Consider the following 26,498-nt stretch of genomic DNA (forward strand, 5'->3'; position numbering starts at 1 on the left):
ATTAGATTTGATATAAACCCATGCCACCTGTTTACCGATCTGGTCATGTATAATGGAACCACAAAGTTGAAACACCTTGTCAAAGGATCATAATACCCATTTTTATACTGAATACCCAATAATTTGTTTTGTAAATTCTGTAATATCAGGGCATAAGAAGATGAATTTCATGTTTTGTTTGACTGTGAGAAATATTCAGCTATTCGTACAAATATATTCCATCTCATCTAAATATGTATAGTCTTCTAAGTACCAAAAATGTCAAAATTATTAAAAATATAGCCATATGTTTTAGAAATATATGTAATTCACGCTTAACGTTACTGTCACGTGATACTGAAATGTATTTATGTGTACTTAACTTTATTGTACTCTTGGCCACAAGGACCTTATACTGAATAAATTCTGTTCTGTTCAATACACAGACATATCATAACGTCCTTGCTTAAGGTTTACGAAGTTCTAAGTCAGACACCTTGGTAAAGATCTGCCCTGTCTCAATTACTGTTGCCATACATGTAACTTCCAGCCAGCGTTGATCATTCAGCTTGTCTTCATAGTCCTCAGCTTTAACTTTCATTTTGATCAGCACAACTGCAATGTCAAGTAGTAGCTTTAGTACATGCAAATACCTATCACTTATGTTTTGTTCTTCTTTAGAGTGGAACACGGGTATAGGGAGACGAGCCTGCCACTTGACTGGACGTTTATTGAGGACTTTTCCATGTTACATAACTGCACAGGATCATGCTTACCTGCACGCAAACACATTAAACAAGGGATGCCTGTTGTCGTACAATAGTTTGTAACTGGTTCAGGGACAGATATTAACAAGTCCCTGAGAAAAATGTGGATATAACAAAACCTAATCTAAGTACCATAATGGCGCGGTGGGCGAACTGGCTAAAGCGCCAGGCCAGTGATCCAGCAAATTGAGGTGACGGGATCGAGGCCACCTGTCACCAGGTGAAAAACCTTGGAGTCAACTTTGTGTGCAGACTCTTTCAGTGTTGTCACAACACCTAGTGTACAGTACACAACCCTGTGCACTTAAAAGAACCCAGGAATCCATTGGTATATGACCAGATGGTGGCCACATGAATACGTGCAAACACCTAGTTCCGGGTACAGCAATGTGCAGTAAACTTGGACAAAGTACTGTGACTATGTGTCCCAGTCCACCCAGCTGTGAAGGGGTACCTCGTAAGGATGGGAATGCCACACAATAACTCGGTGCGCCTAATGGCTGCAAGAGTTGTATCTCCCCAGGGAGTTGAGATTGACAATAGGATGTGCCGTTGAGATTGACATCCAGTGAACGAGGGGAAAACAAAGCGCCTTTGAGCAGCTGTGCTGAGCTGGATATCGGCGCTATACAAATGTTAGCATATATATACATGTATATATATATGTATATTTATATTTAGCAGCTCACAAAAATGATGAGATCATAAACTTGAAATCGGAACATCAAGAGCTGAGAAACGATTAAAGAAGACTAACAAGATTGATGAAACTCGCCGGAGAAGAAACAATCCATCAAAGTTCTCCTTAGGATAAACAACAGGAACAAGGGAGGAGGGAGACATATGTCTGCATGTTGAAATGAAGAATATTCTTGTCAATGTTTGCTTGACGCTTTACTCAGCAATAACGGTCTGTCAGTAATCAAGTCTGGATCAGACAATGCAGTGATCTACACAGTTGGGCTAAGGTGACGTGCATCAACCAAGTCTTCAAGGCTGACAAGAATGGATTGCTAAAGACAAATGATAACCTGGTTATTCACAGGTTCTAGTGAAATCTAACAAAGATCACAACAAAACCCACAAGATGTTAGAGAAAGCACACTTACTGCTCTTGGGCTTGACCATTACATCCATTTCCTGTTCTTTGATGAGAGTTGTAGGCACACCGTTGTCATTCTTTGTCCGTGCGGCCATAATTATCGGAAGAGTTCTCTTTGAAGTGCTGTGATTCTCCAATCGAAGGGTCATATCAAAATCTTGGCCAACAAATAAGTCCTTACTATGACGAAATGTAAATACGACATCCTGTAATATAATACACAGAAAAATGGGATAATGTAGTCGAATGTAATGACATGAAGGACACGTGCTTGTAAGAGTTACATCTGACACATGAAGAGGGATAATGTTGTCCAATGTTATGGCATGAAGGACGCTTGCTTGTAAGAGTTATATCTGACACATGAAGAGGGATAATGTCGTCCTATGTAATGGCATGAAGGACACTTGCTTGTAAGAGTTACATCTGACACATGAAGAGGGATAATGTCGTCCGATGTAATGACATGAAGGACGCTTGCTTGTAAGAGTTACATCTGACACATGAAGAGGGATAATGTCGTCCTATGTAATGGCATGAAGGACACTTGCTTGTAAGAGTTAATCTGACACATGAAGAGGGATAATGTTGTCCAATGTTATGGCATGAAGGACGCTTGCTTGTAAGAGTTATATCTGACACATGAAGAGGGATAATGTCGTCCTATGTAATGGCATGAAGGACACTTGCTTGTAAGAGTTACATCTGACACATGAAGAGGGATAATGTCGTCCGATGTAATGACATGAAGGACGCTTGCTTGTAAGAGTTACATCTGACACATGAAGAGGGATAATGTCGTCCTATGTAATGGCATGAAGGACACTTGCTTGTAAGAGTTAATCTGACACATGAAGAGGGATAATGTCGTCCTATGTAATGACATGAAGGACGCTTGCTTGTAAGAGTTTCATCTGACACATGAAGAGGGATAATGTCGTCCTATGTAATGACATGAAGGACACTTGCTTGTAAGAGTTACATCTGACACATGAAGAGGGATTATGTCGTCCTATGTAATGGCATGAAGGACACTTGCTTGTAAGAGTTACATCTGACACATGAAGAGGGATAATGTCGTCCTATGTAATGACATGAAGGACAGTTGCTTGTAAGAGTTACATCTGACACATGAAGAGGGATAATGTCGTCCTATGTAATGGCATGAAGGACACTTGCTTGTAAGAGTTACATCTGACACATGAAGAGGGATAATGTCGTCCTATGTAATGACATGAAGGACGCTTGCTTATAAGAGTTACATCTGACACATGAAGAGGGATAATGTCGTCCTATGTAATGACATGAAGGACAGTTTCTTGTAAGAGTTACGTCTGACACATGAAGAGGGATAATGTCGTCCTATGTAATGGCATGAAGGACACTTGCTTGTAAGAGTGACTGAGTGAGTGAGTTAAAATTTGAAGTCACTTTGGCAATATTGCAGCCATATCGTGACTCAAACAAGATATAGATTAACAAAAAGTAATGATAGATTATAAAATCCTGTCAACAAAGAACAGTTAAACAACTAGAACATCACAGATATAAATGTATAACTAGCAATTAAATCTAAAACATTTTTACTACAGAGGACAACACAATATAAAAATAGGCCGTTGGTTATTATAAGAAATGTTAGCCAAAATTAAAATAACAAGAATACTACGTTTAAAAATCCTGGTAAGTTTAAATTGACTTTCAAAGTTTTGGGACTTACGTACCCTCTCAGGGGGACAATAATTTCACGATACTTCAACCCCCCTTGAGGGTACAGCCACTAACAATCTAAGTTATTAATCAAAATTACCAATCATTAAAACACATATTTATCAAAATTCATTAATTAAATCAATTTCTTTTAAAAAAGCAAAAATTAAATGAAGATGAACAGTATTAAAAAGATCCTTAACAGTTTTAACATTGAAATATTTATCCCTGATGATGGAGAATTCAACACAGTCAAGCAGGACATGCTTGACTGTGACTCTCTCATCACAAGGGATACTAAACGGAGGATCTTCACCTTTTAACAAGTATTTGCGAGTGTACCTTGTATGGCCAATGCGACATCGTCCCATGATGACCTCTTCAAATCTGGACTCACACCCAAGTAGGTGTAACCAATATAGGGTTTTATTTCATGTAATTTATTAATACCCACCTGGGTGCCCCACTTCTTCTGCATCAGATCGCGGATGTAACTTCTAATGCTAGCTTTGTAATCAGAGTATGGGATAAGAATTGATTTGTTGAGTGCTGCCTCAGCAGCAAAATCAGCCAGTGTATTCCAACGCGGCTGGGTAACCAACAAGAGACTACGTCGCATTGGCCAGTAGCAAGCTCATTGTACAATTAAATAATTTCTAATAAAAGTGGATGCTTACAAGAAAGATTTTTAATAGCCTGAAGACACGAAAGAGAATCAGAAAAGATGATGTATTGTTTATATTTACGGTGTTTATTTATATATTTAAGAGCTGTTAATATGGCGTTCGCTTCTGCTGTGAAAATAGAGCTATTATTTGGTAGTCGAGAAGATATTGTTCTGGATCCAATAACAGTGGCACAAGCCACCGCGCCTCCATCCTTGGATCCATCTGTAAATAAGGATTTATATGTATTATATTTATTTCTTAATTGACTAAATTCTTGTTTATACTGTAAATCAGTTTCGGATTTTTAAATGTGGTTAATGTTAAGTCAACGTCTGGCCTCACCAATTGCCAAGGAGGAGAAGAAAGAAGACGAGAAGGAGATATATTCTCCAGCTCAATTCTGGCAGCAGCAATGAATGGTTTAATTATGTGTCCAAGAGCAGAACAAGAGAAGACTTTTTGTTATAGAAATCCTCATAAAGAGGATTGAAGACACAGTTAAATTCAGGGTTAGATTCGTTAGAATATAGTTTGGTAACATATTGTAAAGATAATTTTATACGGCGTTGGGTAAGAGAAGGCTCATCTGCCTCGACGTAGAGACTATCAACTGGAGAAGTTCTAAATGATCCAAGACAAAGTCTTAGACCTTGGTGGTGGATAGAATCAAGTAGTTTAAGGTTGCTTTTGCAAGCTCCGCCATATACGATCGAGCCATAATCAAGTTTAGATCGCACCAATGATCTGTATAAGTGAAGGAGGGTAGTTTGATCCCTTCCCCACTTTGAATTGGAGACAACATTAAGCTTTAAGGGATTTAATATGTGGCAGGAATGTTAAATAATAAATAGAAAATAAGACCCAAGAATTTGGCCTCCTTGACGACTTTGATAGGGGTGCCATTTAAAGGTAGTTCAGGGTCTTTATGCGGTTTGTATTTTCTACAAAAATGTATGCAATTAGTTTTCGATTTAGAAAATTTAAACTCGTTTTCAAGACACCATTTATTTATTTTGGTTAAATATAACTGCAGTTGCCATTCAATAGTATGCATATTTTTACCACAACAAGAAATATTAAAATCATCCACAAATAATGATCCATCAATTGAATCATTTAAAACCTTGGATAAACTGTTGATCTTGATACTAAACAATGTTACAGACAAAATACTGCCTTGTGGGACTCCCTGATCCTGATTATAATGATCAGACAGGGTTGGACCGACTCGGACTTGAAATTGCCGGTCTGTTAAAAACTGTGATATAAAAAGAGGCAAACAGCCTCTCAAACCAAAATCATGTAAATCCTTCAAAATGCCATGCTTCCAGGTCGTATCATAAGCTTTCTCAAGTCCAAAGAAAATTGATACAGCATGTTGTTTAGTTACTATAGCATTTTTAACAAAGGATTCTAAACATACCAAATGATCAACGGTACTACGATTTTTCCTGAAGCCACATTGAATATTTGTTATAAGGTCATTGGTTTCAAGATACCAAGTTAATCTATTATTCACCATACGTTCCATGGTTTTACAGACACAGCTAGTTAGAGATATTGGTCCGTAATTCGACGGATCTGTATGATCCCTGCCAGGTTTTGGTATTGAGACTACAATGACATTACGCCACGAAGGAGGAAACTCTCCAGACGTCCATATTTGGTCAAATATATCTAAAAGTGTCAACAGACATGGTTCAGGTAAGTGTTTCAGTAGCTGATAATGCATATTATCATCACCCGCTGCAGTGTCATGAGCTTCGTTATACTCTTCACCGTTATTTGATTCGAAATTAAGTTTTGTCTTTTCCTGTTGTTTCTGGTATCTCTGAAACTCGGGGACATAATTTGCCGATGAAGAATTTTTGGCAAGAGTTTCGCCAATTTTATTTGCAATATTAGTCTTGTCAGTAATTAAATGATCACCTTCTTTAAGATGGTGAACAGCAGATTTTGAACCTTTGCCTTTAATTCTTTGAACCATGTTCCATACCTGAGACATTGGCGTGCGTGAATTAATTTTTGAGACATAATTTCTCCAAGATTGTCGTTTGTTTTGTTTAATGGCACGAAGTGCCTTTGCATTAAGTATTTTAAATGTATTTAAGTTATGGACAGTTGGATGATGGCGGAAATAATGCTCTGCCTTTTTCCTCGCTTTTCTGGCTTGTCTACAATCTGTATTAAACTATGGTTTTCGTACATGCGGAGTCGTAGAGGACTTTGGTATACACTCATCAGCTATTTAATTTAAAACGTCAGCAAAAGTTTGAATGGGATCAGTTATATCACTGAAACATTCAGGTCGCAGTTTCGATTTACATATAGTTTGATATAAAGACCAGTTAGCCTTCGAAAAGTTCCATCTTGTATACGATAGGGAATCAGATGGAGTTATTTCTAAAAGAATAGTTGGGAAGTGGTCACTTCCACAAAGGTCATTATGAACAGACCAATCAAATTCATTCAGGAGGTCAGAATCTGCGAGAGACAAATCCAGAGAAGAATAAGTGCCAGCTGCAGGATGCAGATAGGTGCTTGAATCATCATTAAATATGAACTCATCATTATTCGAAATGAAATCTTCAAGTATTTTGCCTTTAGTATTAGTGTTAGTACTGCCCCAGAGTGGATTGTGACCTTTTAGGTCACCCATAATAACACATGGTTTCGTGATTGAAGATCAGCCTGTTGAAGTGCCGATGAAGGCGGAATATACATAGAGCATAATGTAAATGCTACACCCAGAGTAAGTCGCACTGCAACAGATTGGAGATTAGTGTTAAGTGTAACAAGGCTGTGAATAACATCCTGCCGTATTAGGATAGTAGAACCTCCAGTGGCCCTATCACCCAGTGGGGAAAAATAATGATGGGCTTCAAACTGACGTAAGCTAAAATTATCTGTCCGTTTCAGATACGTCTCTTGCAGACAGAACGCTGATGGTGTTAAATCCTGGATCAATAGCTGTATTTCATTAAAATTTGTCCGTAGTCCTCTACAGCTCCACTGCACGATATGTTTAGATAGACCTATCTTTTAGGTGGATTAATAGGGGATCTACCCCGCACCGTTTTCGAGGGCGACCAGCTATGTGCCCTAGAATGGACGTTTTCGGACACGTCCATGTCCTCAAGTGATCCGTATTTGTTAAATAATTTGATTTTATCATCTGACCCTTTTGGGGCTCAGCCACTTTGTTTCTTCAAAGAATCTGGCTTCGGTTTGCCTTTGTTTTTAACTATTTGTTGAACGTTTGACGTTGATTGAGACCTTTGAGTCGACTGAGAAGACGTGTCACGGTCATAAGATGGTTCTGATTGGATTTGGGGTGTGTCAAGAAGTGTTTCTGCAGTTTGTGTAGATATTGCAGGTGACAAAATCTTCGGAGAATGTGTTTTTATCCAAGTCAAGTTCGTCTGACAGCTGGCAGATGATTTAGTTACTGTTGGGGTTGTCTCTGAAGATGTTTTGGCTTTGGAAGCATAAGTTTCCTTTATTACCGATCTCAAGACAAGCTTTTTGGCATCAGCAAAACTGATATTTTGAGTAAACTTTATCTTATTTATCTCCATCTGCTCTTTCCACATGGGACAATATTTTGAGAACGATGAGTGATCACCTGCACAATTGGTACACTTCTTAAAAGTACTGACACAATCTTCTGTTGTATGTGTCTTCTCACCACAGTGAGCACACACAACAGACAATGTGCAAGTATTAACACTGTGTCCGTATTTCTGACATTTGAAACACCGCAGAGGACTTGGGATGTACACGTCAACTTTGACATTGCAGTAACCTGCCTTGACTGATGGTGGAGGATTTGGGGCAGAGAAAGAAAAGAGATATGTATTGGTTTGCACAGTTTCATTATTTTTACGGGTTGTAAACCTTTTCACATAAAGGACTCCTTGGTCTTTCATCTCCGTTACAATGTCAATTTCCATCATATCTGCAAAGAGACGATCTCGGTCTCATACAATACCCTTACTGGTGTTCAGTGTTCTGTGTACAGAGACCATAACCGGAACTCCTACAAACAGCTCTGTGGACAGAAGGGTGGTTGCTTGCTGTTTTCTGTGACACTCGAGTAATAGAGCAGTAGTATATACAATGATAGTCCGAGATCAATTCCAAGAAAGGTCGCTGTAAAGCTTTATTTCATAAATAAAGCTTTTGTCAGGCCCTTAGACCTCGCCGCCATTGTATATACTACTTTTGAATCCCCAGTTAACTTCCCGGACACTATGACCGCGAACTAGCACTTTCCTGATCACGTGCCCACCCTATGTCGTGTTGACAGGAAACAGTTTAATGCTAGCTGGTTACAGAATACTATTGGGATTACTTGGTAAGTGTTAAATATTTTGCTTGGGTGGCAGCATTGTGCCGTACGGTATGACTAATAATTCCTCTCGAAACCTCTCCCTGGCCCATCTCTCAAGTAGTACAAGTTTGGCTCATAAGGTTTGGTGTCCACTTTATCTATGTTGTAAGTTTTGACTGACCATGTTGGATCAGTGGCTCGTTTCTGAGTGTCCCCGTCCCCTTCGTGTTCCCCCGGCTGGTAGAGGTACCTCACGAGGGCCCTATTGGGTATCTGTTTCTCCTTCCCACGCGATGGTGCAGCCGATTCAGCCACCACTGATTTCAGTTTGATAGCGTCTGCTGGTTTCTTGCCGATGAGACGGGTGGTTTCGTGGTTGATTGCCGACACCACCTGAGGTAGCTGCGCTACCCATCCCGTCGATCATTTTTCTGGGTTGACCATCTCTCTCGCGTACTGGTGCCCGAATAAGCGCTCGGCCAAAGTCCGATTGAATCTCTCGACTATGGCTTGGCTGCGATGGGCTCCGGCCGCGCGACGCCTGACCTTGGTATCGTGTTTGGCTAGCAGTTGTGACACAGCACCCATGAACTCCCGCCCGGGGTCGACTTGCAGCTCTGTGGGCCATGTCAGCTGACTGCGTTTGTATATGCATTCGAATCCGCGGGCTACTTGGGCCGCATCCTTTGTGGTCAAGGGCTCGGCTTCTTTGTAGCGGCTGGCAATGTCAACGACGGTTAGGGCATACTTGTACCTCCTGTCGTGGGGTAGGAACAGAAGGTCAGCCTGGTGGGCGCTATTGGGTTTGTTAATGCCGAACTTTCTTTGGGGCACAGGGCTTGTTTTTCAAGCCACGCTTTGGCCTCGTCCCGGGGGTACTCACGCCATTTTGGCCAGCTTATGTATGGCGCTAGATCCTTTCCAGTACCCACGCGGGCTGTAGTAAATAGCCTCAAACTTTATTTGGTTCCGTGACATCGTTGTCGCCCCGACAGGGTATTTATATATACACTTATATTCTTGGTTCAATTTTCTCATGCCCGTACCCGTACGTGTTGATCCCATTGGTGATAGGGACGTCTTGTTTATAGTCAGTTCGTATGTCCTGTGCCCGTCGCTTCTAAGCGTGTTCATTTGAACAGGGCTTCCTTGAATCTGGCGTGTTTGATGTGTTGTTTAACCACATACTTTTTGACACCCTTTGCCTTTCGGATCTTTCCATTGTCGGCCTTCAGGAAGGAGTACATCTTGGGTCTCAAGCCTATGTACTCGGCTATGGGCGTGCCGGCACACTCGTCCTTCATCTTGCCGAGCACTTTTTTATTTACTGTGCTGTGTATGGCATGGTCCTTAGGGTAGTCACTGGTGTCGTACAAATTGAGGCGTTTCTTCATGTCCTCGTACACGTCCTCGGTTCGAATCTCCATCAGCAGGGAATCAGTGTCAGTGTACATCACTTCAAACCTGTCACCGTACTGCTTCTTGAGCTCGTTGTAGTAAAAGTCGTACATCAGGTGTTTGGATAAATCGAGGATGCTCATCCCCATGTAAACAGGCCGGTTGAATTTGATGTGGCTTTTCTTCATGTGCATGGCCACCAGGTCGTCGGTGAATATCTTGCTCTGGTTGAATGCCGGGCTGGCTAGCAGTTTCCTGAGCTTGTCTTCCTCTTTCGTCTGAATCAGCTTCACGGTCACACGTTTCCCCAGGTTCTCCATCGTCTTACCGAACACCGAGTTGTTCATGAGCTTGTAGACGTTTTTCTCAAAGTCACTGGTGGCCAGCTTTCACAGGTCCGTGTTCATTCTGATGTAGGGCTCCATCCAAGGGCTCTGGTCGAACACGAGCACCCTGTGTATTTTGGTCAGCCTCATACCCAACGACAGGTACAGCTGTAGGTTGCGATAGTGAACGATGTACTTGGTCTTATTCATTAAGTTAGGCACGAGTTTTTCAACGTCTGCCACCCGCCCAACCAGCAAGTTATGTTGGCACTCGGACATCCAGTCTGGGTTAACCCTCAAACGGTCGAGGGCCAGGGGGTAGCTGTTGTGCGATGTGTGCAATGCCTTGGGGTATTCCAAGTCCACTTCGAGGATATAGCCTTTGTTCGAATCCGGTGCAATGCTCATAACATCGATCTCGGGTGATGCCCATTCTAATCCCCCTGTGGGTAGATACTTGCTCATGGCCCAGCCGTGCAGGTTGTTGGCATCGAGGTAGAGGATGTGAGTGGTTGGCTTGCTCGAGTCGTAGCCCTTCCCGTACTCATTGTTTGCTTTTGCGTAGCGTTTGGCAGCCATGGAGATCCCACTTCGCAAGCCTTTCTCAATGAACAGGTGCATGTCGTAATCGGTGAGCAATTCCAGATTAACTCCGGTTTTCTTCAGCAAGGCATCCCAAGATAGACCTGGGCTGGTGTAGTTCCATGCAGGGTCGAGTTGATATTGCTTGAAACACGTCCTCCTAAACGTCTCGAACAAGTTGGCTAGCAGGAGTACGTCTGTTCTCAAGTACAGGTCGTGGTAGTCACCCAGATTCTTACAGCCCAGTTTATTCCATACGTTAATCGCGTGCGAGTAATCGTCTTGGGTGATTGTCGAGTCGGTCAGGTTGCTGTAAAATCGGTCGATGGGAGGCAGTCGGGTCTCGGTGAACTTGGCCCAGCCATCCATGTACGTAGGGGTACACGCCCTTCGCGATGGCCTGCATGATCAAGTGAGAGTCGTACCCTCTCATGTTGTGGAAGACCACGGGGATGTTTATTGTCTTGGGGTTGATTCTGAGCTTGAGGTTGCACGCGTTGTGAGCGGAGCCTCTATACTTACCGGTGACATGGCAGTGACCTCTCACCTATTCGCCGTTCAGCGGTTTATCACACACATGACAGTGAGTGCTGCAGCCGTGAGCTAGCCGGTCGGCTTGAGCCATACGCATGGGAGCGACTGTGTACAGGGCATTCCTGATAGTTTTCTCTTCCTCCTGCAAACACTTTAGAAACTTTTCAGACGCGTCGGGACCCCTGTACACTACGTGAGCTTTCGTTTCCTCATCACATCGGACGACCACGTATCCAAACCCACAGGCCTGGTGCTCCTGTATTTTTTGTGTGGCCCTGTCGGCGGCAGCCTCAACAGGTTTGACCAAGGTTTTGAAGTCGGCGTAGATGATGTAAGGTACGGGCATCTGGTTCTTGTGGTTGTCGAATTTTAGGACATTGTCTCCTTCCTTGGGCATGTCGGCCCCACACCTTGGCAATCCTTTATGCTTCCCAAATAGTTTAGTTCCTCATTAACTTTGTCAGCGATTAGAGGCTTGGCGTCGGTCATGTCTATGTTCTTATCAACATGCATGCCCCAAACTCTCAGATGGTTACCTACAGCGTGCTCAGTGCGCATGAACTCTAGATCAACAGCTTTATTCTGACGCAATAGTTCAATTAGGTCGGCTTTCCTCATACGAGAATAACCTACTAACCTCTCAAGCCTCCTGTTTGAGTTGTTTCACAGTGTGGGGACGAACGAGGTCGTTCAGCCGTTCAATTAGGTCGGCTTTCCTCATACAGGATAACCCGTCAGCCCCAGCTCTTTCGCTTGGAGTTTTAGTTGTTTTACCGTGGGAGGGGGTTGTATGCCGAGTAATCTCGACAACTCTGGTTTCCTCATTCGGGAGTAACCCGCTACGCCTCGTTCTTTCGCAATCTGCTTGAGCTCTTGGACAGTAGTTATTGTTATACCAAGGTGTATACAATCTCTAATTGGGTGTTCAGTGCCGAGTAAAAAATGAAAATATTTAGAACAACCGTATCGATAGCCTTCTCGTTTTATTATTTGCAGAACGTAAGGGATACACGTATATATATTAGCTGATTCAGTCAATACTTGTTCTCTGAAGACATCCAGCTTTGTAGTAACAATCATTTGGAAGTTGATGTGCCCCAATTCGTTTATTTCCTCTTCAAGTTTGCTAATGACCAGAGGTCTGATGTCATCAATACTACATTTACCCGGAAACATCAACCAGCTTCTCAGGCCAAAAGCTGGGGGTGGAATTCGTATGAACGCAGGCATTATTATACCTAGGTGTACACAGGCTCTAATTGGGGCATCGGCAAGGGAGGTAACTCCTCCAGCTCTAAGTAAAAATAATGAGAGCTACACCTCCATACTAAGGAGGCGCCTACATTCGTTTATGTAGTCCTTTTTCTTCTCGTAGATAAGCTGGTGCCTGACTACGTTTGTCCCGTTGGCTTAACAGTAGAGACATTTCACTCCAATACTGCACACGGAACACGTGTAGTTTATGAAACACCTCCTATGAAAACAGCAGTACCCCTCCATTTCACTCCCATACCGCACACGGAACACGTGTAGTTTATGAAACACCTCCTATGAAAACAGCAGTACCCCTCCATCCTACATTTCCTACCGCAGGTTTCGGTCTTCCCCCTAAGTATGTACTGGCATCTGTACGGGGCAGGTCTCATCTTTGGTATACTCATATGGGGACTTAGTCTAATTGCTTTACAACCAACGCAGTCGCTGCTATACCCAGCGCAATGAAGGCCAGTTCCCGGTCCTTTTGCCCCGGGGATGGTGTGTAGTACTGACAGAGTGTGGGCTTATGGAGTGGTTCTAGCTGTTTATCGGTAAGCAGGTATAATTCTCTCGCTGCGTCTTCAACGTTCTCGAATGTTTTAATGGCATGGTTCTCACGCTTAATGTAATCGATCCTCTGTATATGTTTCTTCGCGTACTCGGCTTGCGCGGCTTGCAGTTTCTCTACGGCTATGTTGTGCCGTTTCCGTTCCGCTTCTATCTCGGCCGCCGTAGTTTCGAGAAGAGGAAATTACTCCCTGGAAATTGCCAGGGCGTTTATTAACACCCCACCAACCATCATGGCGATCGTAGCCATCCTATATATAGTTACATTTACTTCAAAATAATTTCCGGTATGATCCCTTGTTTTACGAGGATGTCCTTGGTGGCCATCGCCATACCCAGGTTCATTATGAGCATGCCCATATCCTGCAGGTTGAAATCTAGCTTGATAGTCGGTTGTTAAAGCATCATTTTGGTCAACCGAGAGTCCCCTACGGCTAGACTGGCGACCACAGTGGCGTGGTATGCATCGTTGACGAACGTTTTCCCCTCAGACAGTATGTATATGATATAAAAATATATATTTATAACATGATATGTGGGTTGACCTCTAATTGTGGTTGTGGTGCTGGGGATGGGGGTGCACGGAGGATAGGTCCAGGTGCCGGGTCGGTAGTTTCGTTATCTCATCCCACTGCTGGTGTGCCTTCATACGGGCGCTGAACAGCTGGTTGGGCACGCCCTTGATGGTAACTTCCACCTTTTCAATTGCAGGGTTGAAACGGCTCGTAAACCTCCACGGGGACGATCAGGATACCTTTCATCGATCGTTCCGGCACGTTTAGGTTATGTTCCACAGCGTGTCGCTCTTATCCCGTATGATCGCCCTATGCCTCAGTATGCGGTCGTACAGGATGGCCACCTTCCCCCGAGTACTGGTTTCGAACCTGCCTGGCCAGCTCCGGGCTAGGGACCATGTCGAACTCCAGAGAGATGTTGTCGATGGTGTAACTGGCCTCATCACCGTTCAGCGTACGCACGACTTTGCTGTAGTCGTTAAACGTGAGCTCGTATTCAAGCCTTTCCCCAAGCGGCCTGGTAAAACAGCGCGTGTCCCATGAGCAACTCAAAGTCGTGCGGCACGCAGAACCGGCTCCCGTACGCTTGGGCGATGGCCTTTTCACCCTCTGAGATCTTGTCTAGCTGGTCTTGCGTGAAGCCTACCCCACGCGCAACCGAGTCAATTTGCTGATACCTTGGTACACATCATTGACGTGCTCTCCATCGCTTTTCCAGAGGTCCCCGTAGCAGTAAAACACGTTGATGCTCAGCACCTCGCTGCCGCTGATCTTGATGGTGGTTTTATTGATGATGGCCCGACCTACGTTCCGCACTAGCTCGCGCTTGTCGTTGTCGGAGGTCAACGTGAGGTTGAACGTCAGTCGAACCTTGCCTGGTACGATGAGGTCATTCTCCCCAGGTTTGGGAATCTAACCAGCAGCGTTTGGTTCTGGTCTATCTTGCTGGGATTGTTGGTGATGGTCACTGACTGGCGCACGGCTCTGACGCCTAGAGGCTCTCTTGATCTTCGGAAAGGACTATCCTACCATACATTGTTATACAGATAAAATATAAAAGTTTAATATAAATAATGGCTGAAGGCGGCCATGAAGACATCCCGATGGATGATTTTGGCGCTGGTGCGTATGATGGGGATTACGATGACACCTCATTCATGGGCGACACCGTTAGCAATATACTTTTAAACGCGTGGAAGTCAGATAGGTACTACATCAATCCGTTTGGGCTAGACTATATGAAGTTTACCATAGATAAGAAGGGCACACTGCGATTGAAAGCTCATCCGGAGATCGATCCCGTGAATAAGCGCACGAGAAAACCGCTTGCCTTGTCTATGCTAGTCAGTCGTTATGGTGGGCAACTGATCTGTGATGAACTAGGCTTCATAGATTACGGTGGCGCACGGCCTAAGCTTCCCCCGAAGGTCGTCCAAGATCTACAAATCATCATTGCCGAACTCAGCGGTGAAGGTGATGCCAAAGAAACATCAGACAGTATCGAAAAAATATTGGCCACGTACCATGACAAACCCTTGCCTGGTTTAGAATTTCCTGTTCGAGAACTGCGAGGCCTAGACGGAGCCTTGAAGCATGTACACGGAGAACTCGTGAACAACATGGGGAAACTGAACGAAATCGATGAGCACATCACTCGCGAGAAAATAAAACTCACCAAAACGAAAGACGAGTCTCTGAAAACCATCATCGAAAAACGATTGCGTAACTTGCAAGATGAGAGACGGACTTGGCTGGAATCCGCTTCCTCAAACTGGGAACAGCTTCGATCCCAGATCAGCCGCTTGCGGGAAACCATCGATCAAGTCCTAAATGAAGACACCACGTTGGCCAACAGGATCCGAATCCTCTTCCTAGAGCAAGGGATTACTATCGCCAGCATTCTTACTGCATTGGGCTTCATCATATCAGCCCTAGTCATGTCGCCGATGCCTGCCGGCGGCCTCGGGAGTGGTGGTACACCAGGTGGTGGTGATGTTGGAGGCTGGATAAAAACACCTGAAATCCCTCGACCGCGATCGCCCTGACCACCAGCGCTGTTTTACGGTCGATGTGCTGCTGATTGGGGGTTGGGGCTGTGGGGGTTAGGGTTGAACCCTAGGCTCTGGGGGTGGTACGACTATACCCGTTTCACCGGTCTTGGGGGGTAGTACGTGGGGGACGTTGACATCGGGGTTGACACCCAACTTTTGGTCTGCCGTGGCTACGACGATTTTGTTGTTGTAGCCCACCACTTTGTTGATTCTCAGTCGCATGTCGCTCGGAGCCATGTACAGTCCCATGTCGAACACGTAGTCAAAATTTTGACCGGGCATATTCCAAAACGTCTTGGTATCCTCGGATGGCACCCGGTAGATCGACCAGGGAGGCTATGGCATCCTCGACGTTGGACACGAACTGTTTCTGCGTGTCTAAAGCAGTACCCGTACCGATGATACCGGAACGCGTATTCCGAGCGCCCAGCACAGCCCACACGTACGTTTGAATCGAGTCGTTCAAGCGTTCGATACCGGCATGAGTAAAGCCTCTCGAGTGTCCAGCATGAACTTTTCCCAGTCATCCGCGGGCCCCTGCTCGAACCTCCAGACTCGGTAATCCTTGCTGTTTTCAAAAGCCATGTAACGGTCATCCAACTCGTTTGTTGTGATATGATCCGACTTGTACCCCCATTCTTTCATCTTTTCGCTGGCTTCCACGAGGGGCATATTGTGAACGATGGGGATGCCCAACCTGTGGTTCGGGCCCGGCAAACGCCTATCCGTCTTCGGGTCTAGTTTGAATTCGTTGCAAATTCGTTCATAGGCCCGTCGATCGTATGGGTTGTTTACTGCGTCCCATGCTTTGTCCTGTGGGAGCGGGGCGCTGATCTCTTTGAGGATACGTCTGACCTGGTAGTACACGTGGAATGTGAACACAGACTGACCCAGCGGTCCACGCCGAGTGTCGCTCAACGTCAAGCCACACCCAGTCGTCGCACACCAGACGGCAAAGTTGAGTTGATTCTGCCTGAACTGCATAGGGGTGTTGAACCAGGCGTGGACTACCTTCGCGCTAGTCACCGAAAACCTATACCTGTCAAATACATATATAAACTGGGTGCTGAAATACAGCCCAGCAGCGACCACGATCTTGATGTGCGGGAAATCTATGTCCAGTTTAGGGTAAAACACTCCCAGAGGGTAAAACACTCCTGGTTTGCACATTTTTAAAGTATTGTATAATGGGTATATATACTCTAACATGTACGTAACACTTCCAGGAATAATGAGCGGTGAGTCCGTTCAGCTGATGCACGCAATCGATAACACGTCGGGTCCACTCGAAGTTGCACTCTGCGATATCACCTACCTACCGCAATGGACTAACATCGACGCCAGCAACAACAAGCTGTTCGTCAGTGGCACCCACAACCAGATAACTGACAGCTAATACAGCGTGTGCTCGCTAAGCGACTGAGGTCTTCAAACCCTTGGGAGCCGAACTCAAGATGAACGACTCAAACGGCACAGTGGTGTTAATCAACAATAAAACCCACAACTACCGTCACAGGCACAAAGTTACCCGACCTAGTACCGTACCGAGAGCTGTGCATTCATCTCGGTCAGTTGAGCACAACGGACAACATTCAAGGTGGTCACCCTTCCACGATACTGAGAGCCGTACCGGTGAAAACGGAGAAATACAACGACGGTAGAACCAAGTCATTTTCACCGCGGCAGTTTAAGAGGTTAACTCGGGGCAACATCCCTGAGTTGGTAATATCGGTTTTAGATATAAAGCATAATCCTGTGAATATAGGATACCTCAGCATAGCGCTGCACATAAAATGACTAGCGTACAAGGACCCAAAATGAAGTTGAAATGCGTCAATGTTGGGATCTCCTTCCTCGGGGACACACGCGGATTCGACAACCCCGGAGTAGATGGTAAACCTTCTAAACGCCTTGCAACTGAAAAACAACATTTACAAACACGTTGAAGTCCCCTCCATTTGTAGAACTCTAGGTGACATAGTAGATACCTCATGAGTGGCCCTCATCACTCGGTTCGACCTAGTCCGCATCGGTGATGAAAGATGGGCTGTATCCCACTCGTTCGGAGGCAAACCGTTCGACTTAGAAGATGTTGAGACCACAACTGTCGCCCGAAACAAGCCATATATGCTCGTCTTCACCGACGACGGCAAGTTGGTGTTGTTGCCCTCTCGAGTGGATTGGTTTCTCAACATTAGTCTCGGCTCCCCCTACGTGTTCACGGAGAACAAAGACAACTACCTAAACAAAGTCATGAACAACGGAACCCTGCTGGTGGCTTACGTCCCGGCGCAGAGACGTAGCGTAGTCATCAGCCCAGTCTCGAGTGCTACAGCCCACATGCTGTCGAGCAAGCCCGGGATGCAAAACGTGGCATTGCAGGTGGTGTCTGAATTCGAAGGCCTGGTCAATACCTGGAGAGTCTACTGGCAAACTCCACGCTGGTCATCCAAGTCTATCGAGGGGAACCATCGCAGGTGGGTGAAACGGCACCAGTATCAGGCTTGCACTGTTTACACGCGGGTGGGTGTCGACTCCCACACCAATCTGCAGGGGGTCACCGTGACCGTGGAAGACACGATATCACTCACCAAGATCTTCCTACCCGACAACATGCACTTCATTGGGGTGAAGTGCACCCCTGAGAAATTATCAGAAAAACAATTGGAAACTATCTCGTAATAGTATTATAGCAATGCCCAATCGTCATCGACCCAACGCCACACTTAATGATCTAGGAGACACGGAGGAATTCGATCTGCCCGGCGAGGAAGACGCCTTGTACGTCCTACGCTTAAAAGACAACGTGTATAGGCGGGCGGCAATGTCCGATCATCTACCCATCATCACACTTGGGGGTCTAGGAGACACAATGGGGTTCGATCTGCCTGGCGTAGACGGCACCTCGTATGTCCTGTCCTTAAGAAAAGGCGTGTACGTGCGGCAGCGTCTGCCAAACGACTTTATAGAGCCCAAATGGTTGATCAACATGACCCTCACCGCACCTTATATCTCGTTAACCAAAGATAGGGAGGTCCCCAAAATTAGGAAAAACGGTATCTTGCTTGGGGTTTTCGTTTCGAAGTATAGGATAAGTACTCAGCTACCATGGGATCACACGAGTAACATGTTAGTTGTTTCAGGTCGGGAGGACGAGTTAAGGTTTGACGTGCCCGATTCCCAATTGGAGGTTATGACTGTGAAACCAGGCTCCACATTCGCCATAGAAGTCTACCTCGGATCGGTTCTTGATAATACAGAACGGCAATTTTTACCTGGGGTGACAATACGCTGGGGCGTCACAAGCAGGCTCCAACGTTGCTGTATCATCATACCACCGGATCTCTCAACGGGTTCAAAAGTCCCCTCAGTAAGCACCTTCAGAGGCTCCTCCGATGATGTTCATGTGGATGCAGGGTTACCTATTAGTCTCTCGCCTATTTCCCTGTACGATGATCTAAACCTTATAAGCTTCAAATACACTGAGCAAAAATTAAATGTGGTACGATTTAAAGATCTTTTTTAGAATATATTATATGCACACAGGATTGGCCTGTACCCAGTCGTAGAGGAAGTCGAGAAGACCCTGGAAACCGTAGACGGGTTCCGCTTGAGACAATTATGTGATGTAAAACGCCAACTAAAACAAGACCGCAACACGCGGAAAGCACTATGCAAGAAGTACCATAGAGCTTTCAATATCGTGGATGGAGCGGATACTGTCCTTACGACAACCAGCATGGGACTAGGGGCGGCAGGTGTTGGGTTGTAAGCCACCATCGTGGCCGCACCTATAGTGCTAGGCATTGAAATAACAGCTGGGATGGTAAGGGTGGCAGGGTTGGTGTTTAAGTTTGCATCCTGCAGACTGCACCGTAAAGTGTTGAAACACGACGAGATCAGGGCAAAGCTGAACACAGTAAGTGAGCGTATTTCCACAGCCCTCACTGACAGTAAGATCTCAGAGGAGGAATTTCGTTCAATCCTCTCTGAACTCGACAAGTACCGTAAGATGAAACAAGAAATCCGGTCCAAGTCTCGTAAGTCTGCTATCAGCGAAGACGAGAAAAAAAAGTACACAGAACAGGGGGTACGAAAAGCCCAGCAAGCCTTCATTGCGAACACCAAAGAGATCATAGGCGATTCACATTAAACTGTTTCTTTGAAGTCAACATAACATAGAGCCATCACGTGACCAGGAAAGTGCTAGTTCGCGGTCATACATAGTGACCGGGAAGTTAACTGGGGATTCAAATTCGCGGTCATAGTGATCGGAAGTTAACTGGGAATTCAAAAGTAGTATATGCAATGGCGGCGAGGTCTAAGGGCCTGACAAAAACTTTATTTATGAAATAAAGCTTTACAGCGCCCTTTCTTGGAATTGATCTCTGACTATCATAGTATATACTACTAGAGCTCCTGTACGCAAACATATAATGTTTTTAATTTCACCTGCTATGCCATGGACACCTTTTGATATTGCAAACGGATTTAGCTTCAATGGAGTTTTATCAAGAGTCTCAAGAATGAGAAAACGTGGCCAGTAATCAACGGATGTTGAGGGTCGCTGTTCGTCGTCATCAGTATCGAGTGGACGCTTCGTTTTTGTTTGGGGTTTCGTAAGCCATGTTGAGTTTATTTTGATTCGTCATCCGAGCTCCCCACCCACCACGAGTATCATAAAGACGATGCTGATCGCAAGTGGATTTCCAACTTGCAGCACCAAGGATACCCGGATGATATACTCAAGCAGAATAATCAACAAGTAATTATTCCACCTGATTGGCCCATGAGTCACTGCCTTCTGGTGGAAATAGGACTCTAGGCAAAATACTAAATTGGAGTTGTACAGTCAAAATACAAATATATTATCATGAAGCCGAGACAACTGACAAATGTTTCTAAATAATTTTAGAAATTTGTACAACAAAATTTACATGTACAGGGCTTAGCATGACCAGCCGATTGATAGAACCGGGCCAGTTCTACCACCCATCTAGGTGAAGAAAGGGGCGAAGTGGTGTGTTGGGCAAAGGAACGCTGTTCCTGGAACCAGTGCCCTCAACCACCAGACTTCCGTCCTCCACCAACACAGGGGCGCAACCCACGGCAAACGGATTGGTGGACAAAATATACTCCCGGGTCCACAACGGGGGTTTGAAGAGTGCTTAGTGTTACCCAGCATCCATCACGAGGAGGTGGCTCTTCACGGGTGCCTGCTTGTAAGAGTTACAACTGTCACATGAAGAGGGATAATGTCGTCCAATGTAATTACTTGAAGGACACTTGCTTGTTAGAGTTACAACTGACACATGAAGAGGGATAATGTCGTCCTATGTTATGACATGAAGGACACTTGCTTGTTAGAGTTACATCTGACACCTGAAGAGGGGTAAAGGTCGTCCTTTGTAATGACATGAAGGACACTTGCTTGTAAGGGTTACATCTGACATATCAAGAGAGGTAATGTTGTACAATGTAATGACATGAAGGACACTTGCTTGTAAGAGTTACATCTAATATATGAAGAGATCATGTCCAATGTAATGGCATATGGTAATGATGTTGAGTACAAGCTATCATTGTGTATGAATTGTCTTGTTTGAACAATTGATGTTACAAATATATTGTATACAGGGTTAGGGTTGTACACTTATCCTCCTGACCCTCTGCTGTGCAGGGTTAGGGTTGTACACTTATCCTCCTGACCCTCTGTTGTGCAGGGTTAGGGTTGTACACTTATCCGCCTGACCCTCTGTTGTGCAGGTTTAGGGTTGTACACATATCCTCCTGACCCTCTGTTGTGCAGGGATAGGGTTGTACACTTATCCTCCTGACCCTCTGTTGTGCAGGGTTAGGGTTGTACACTTATCCTCCTGACCCCCTGTTGTGCAGGGTTAGGGTTGTACACTCATCCTCCTGACCCTCTGTTGTCCAGGGTTAGGGTTGTACACATATCCTCCTGACCCTCTGTTGTCCAGGGTTAGGGTTGTACACTCATCCTCCTGACCCTCTGCTGTGCAGGGTTAGGGTTGTACACTCATCCTCCTGACCCTCTGCTGTGCAGGGTTAGGGTTGTACACTCATCCTCCTGATCCCCGGTTGTGCAGGGTTAGGGTTGTACACTTATCCTCCTGACCCCCTGTTGTGCAGGGTTAGGGTTGTACACTTATCCTCCTGACCCCTGTTGTGCAGGGTTAGGGTTGTACACTTATCCTCCTGACCCTCTGCTGTGCAGGGTTAGGGTTGTACACTTATCCTCCTGACCCCCTGTTGTGCAGGGTTAGGGTTGTACACTCATCCTCCTGACCCCTGTTGTCCAGGGTTAGGGTTGTACACTCATCCTCCTGACCCCCTGTTGTCCAGGGTTAGGGTTGTACACATATCCTCCTGACCCTCTGCTGTCCAGGGTTAGGGTTGTACACTCATCCTCCTGACCCCTGTTGTGCAAGGTTAGGGTTGTACACTCATCCTCCTGACCCCCTGTTGTCCAGGGTTAGGGTTGTACACTCATCCTCCTGACCCTCTGTTGTGCAGGGCTAGGGTTGTACACTTTTCCTGCTGACCCTCTGTTGTCCAGGGTTAGGGTTGTACACTCATCCTCCTGACCCTCTGCTGTCCAGGGTTAGGGTTGTACACTTATCCTCCTGACCCTCTGTTGTGCAGGGTTAGGGTTGTACACTCATCCTCCTGACCCTCTGCTGTGCAGGGTTAGGGTTGTACACTCATCCTCCTGACCCTCTGTTGTGCAGGGTTAGGGTTGTACACTCATCCTCCTGACCCCCGGTTGTGCAGGGTTAGGGTTGTACACTTATCCTCCTGACCCTCTGTTGTCCAGGGTTAGGGTTGTACACTTATCCTCCTGACCCCCTGTTGTGCAGGGTTAGGGTTGTACACTTATCCTCCTGACCCTCTGTTGTGCAGGGTTAGGGTTGTACACTCTCATCCCTCCTGACCCCCTGTTGTTGTGCAGGGTTAGGGTTGTTAGGGTTGTACACTCATCCTCCTGACCCTCTGTTGTGCAGGGTTAGGGTTGTACACTCATCCTCCTGGGTTGTCCAGGGTTAGGGTTGTACACTCATCCTCCTGACCCCCTGTTGTGCAGGGTTAGTTAGGGGTTGTACACTTATCCTCCTGACCCTCTGTTGTCCAGGGTTAGGGTTGTACACTCATCCTCCTGACCCCTGTTGTGCAGGGTTAGGGTTGTACACTCATCCTCCTGACCCTCTGTTGTCCAGGGTTAGGGTTGTACACTCATCCTCCTGACCCCTGTTGTGCAGGGTTAGGGTTGTACACTTATCCTCCTGACCCTCTGTTGTCCAGGGTTAGGGGTTGTACACTCCTGATCCTCCTGACCCTATCTGACCCCCTGTGTGCAGGGTTAGGGTTGTACACTTATGTACACTTAGGGTTGTACATCCTCCTGACCCCCTGTTGTGCAGGGTTAGGGTTGTACACTCATCCTCCTGACCCTCTGTTGTGCAGGGTTAGGGTTGTACACTCATCCTCCTGACCCCTCTGTTGTGCAGGGTTAGGGTTGTACACTATATCCTCCCCTGACCCTCTGTTGTGTGCAGGGTTAGGGTTATCCTCCTGACCCTCTGTTGTGCACATTATCCTATCTGACCCTCTGTTGTGCAGGGTTAGGGTTGTACACTTATCCTCCTGACCCTCTGTTGTGCAGGGTTAGGGTTGTACACTCATCCTCCTGACCCTCTGTTGTGCAGGGTTAGGGTTGTACACTTATCCTCCTGACCCTCTGTTGTGCAGGGTTAGGGTTGTACACTTATCCTCCTGACCCTCTGTTGTGCAGGGTTAGGGTTGTACACTTATCCTCCTGACCCGCTGTTGTGCAGGGTTAGGGTTGTACACTTATCCTCCTGACCCTCTGCTGTCCAGGGTTAGGGTTGTACACTCATCCTCCTGACCCTCTGTTGTGCAGGGTTAGGGTTGTACACTTATCCTCCTGACCCTCTGTTGTGGAGGTTTAGGGTTGTACACATATCCTCCTGACCCTCTGTTGTGCAGGGTTAGGGTTGTACACCTATCCTCCTGACCTTCTGTTGTGCAGGGTTAGGGTTGTACACTTATCTTCCTGACCCTCTGTTGTCGAGGATTAGGGTTATACACTTATCCTCCTGACCCTCTGTTGTCCAGGGTTAGGGTTGTACACTTATGTGATGCTGACATCAACATGCTGAAGTTTGTATTATCAGAAAAAAAAAAAATTGAAATTTCACGTTTGCTTATTTTCAAAAGAATCTGTCTTTAATGATCAAAATCTGTAATGAAAGGGTTGTTGGACATTTACTGTAAGGTACATGTTACTCTAGAAGTATATTCCAGGGTTAACCTGTGACATTACACTTTCTCAGTATGGTACAGATTCTAGTAATTGTCTTACTTACTCTGACGACTTCTCTGCTGCCATCGTTCTTTGTGTTGGGAATATTCATTCCAAAACTGTAACAAAGATAATGTACCTACTGAATATCATGGGAACTGTTACCACCCCACGGGTAATATTGTTTGGATGAAACAGGAGGAGACATCCCATCAGTGAATTGTATCGCAATGTTATGGAGGCCATTGTGACTTCATGCCCAATCATCAGATGCCACAGTGATGTGATATCACTTGTCACTAAGCTCTGTCAGCAGCTTCTGAAGCTGGGTAGCTTTACTTTTTGAACTCATGATAGGTATAGTTACTGTTCATACACTGGTTTAAGACGATGAATAGAAAGAATATAACCACGTGTTGCCTTCCACTGATTTACTTGACAATAAGGAGACAAGTGGGGCCGACTGACTGTATCATGTTTAGATCTATTCATAAAGATTCAGAGTGACAAAAAACTCTCAACAAGGCATGACAAAAGGGATCATTTCATCTTTATAATAGTCAACTTCTCTTTCATGTCGAGCAATATTCCAACAGCTCCAGCCTTTAATGGTGTTTACATTTTGAGGTACAATTAAACGTGCTCTTTTCATAAGGATTTCAAAGAGCGTCATGCCACTCTTGCTCAGTTGTTTGATCAAGGTTTCATTATTCCTGACCTCAGTAAAGCTGCTATGAAGGGTTTTTTTCGTAGACAATTGGAGAAAATTTCAAATTTGATGCATCAGTGACAAAAATGATGTCCGATGCGACTCACTGTTCCCGAATTATTTCAGGTGAACAATTGACTAGACTAGCATATGTTTATGACGGATGTCACCGGTGGGGCAGGATACGCCCACCTTGTCGTGACCACCTGGTGTCATCACTATTTCATAGTGATTCATACACACATGCTCTGTCATACCATCGCATGGTGACAATCACTGGATTGTCAGGTTCAGACTGCTGAAACAAATGTCTGCTCATGATATAGTCACAACTGTACAATCGATTCTCACATACATAAAATCAGGGCTCCAGATAATGTTTCAACATCAGGAGTATGTAGGCCTACTCCTTATTTTTTCAATACAGGAGTAATGGAAAACCATAAGAACTTATTTAGAGTACTGAATGGAATTTAATGGCGTATGAGTAATCTTGTGTTTCGTTTCAGATATGCACCACAACATCGCTACTCTTGGGTAAACAGGTCAATAAACAATAAAACAATAATTTTTCAGATAAATACGTCTGTAAATGATTCTAAGACCGTACACCATTGCTGTGGTGCGTATCTGCTACGTTTTCTAAATTATTTCCTACCATATCGAGCATATTTTGTATCCGTACATACGTCGATAGGGCCCTTATCTGGAGCCCTGAATAAAATTTGTGCTGGAGTATTGCTTCAAACAGCCGAAAGAACATGGGTTGCACACATTCAATCTATGGGGTAAATGAAACAGCCAAAACATTGACCACTGGGCTACCTGACAGCCTCCAGTACCGAACTTGAGGTTATGTATCTTCTCAATGCTAGCGTCAAACGCATTCGACAGGAATGTAGCATAATGACATCCCCAAATATTACTTTGACCTACATATATGAACCTAGACTAAGGCTTAGTCTCTGAATATATATAATTTTGATAGTAACAAACAAGCCCATTTATATTGAAAAGGAGCCCTAGGGAGACCAGAGATTCAGAACCTGAGGAAATCTAGACTTGCTTTATTTAGGGCTTTAGCACTGCAGAGAGGGCTTGGCAGTAGGGAAATTAATGTGGTTCAGGGACTGTGAGACAGACTAATATGAACCTTATCCCCATGGAGTTGAGATTGATAATATGACGTGCCGTTGAGATTGACATCCAGTGATCGAGGCAAAAACAAAGCGCCTTTGAGCAGCTGAGCTGGATATCGGGGCTATAGATCTACACATCATGTGTGTGTGTGTGTGTGTGTGTGTGTGTGTGTGTGTGTGCGTGCGTGCGTGCGTGCGTGCGTGCGTGCGTGCATTACCTCTTTACAAGGTAGTATTTACTTGTCATGGAATGCATTCTCTCTAACTATATAAACTGTAAGTAGATTACGTACCTTAAAACGAAAAGTCCGAGAATTATAAGCGTATTGGCCAAATTCTTCTGCACACAGCCACCCGCAACCGCCATTGTTGATCTAGGGTACTGTTACGTCGACGATGACTTAACACGTCATCACTGGCCGCATGGAACTCTGGGTATGAGATGTATAGATCTAGGATGAAACTCGGGCGCGTTGAATCGCTGTGCCACGCTGCTTGCTTTCCCCGTAACGGACTG

General features: G+C 45.1%; 1 protein-coding gene across 1 annotated transcript; it reads right to left on the minus strand.

Moving 5' to 3' along the window:
- LOC124260574 lies at positions 1 to 26,498 on the minus strand. The gene is made up of 4 exons (XM_046694896.1): positions 26,275 to 26,498; positions 24,198 to 24,252; positions 1,856 to 2,054; positions 1 to 594 (listed from the first exon to the last, which is right to left on the minus strand). Exons 1-4 carry the CDS (start codon positions 26,346 to 26,348, stop codon positions 446 to 448), a joined length of 477 nt encoding a protein of 158 aa, XP_046550852.1. The 5' UTR covers positions 26,349 to 26,498; the 3' UTR covers positions 1 to 445.

Source organism: Haliotis rubra, unplaced genomic scaffold (assembly GCF_003918875.1).
Source record: "Haliotis rubra isolate DU_JTF1 unplaced genomic scaffold, ASM391887v1 Scf77, whole genome shotgun sequence".
NCBI classification, from domain to species: Eukaryota; Metazoa; Mollusca; class Gastropoda; order Lepetellida; family Haliotidae; genus Haliotis; species Haliotis rubra.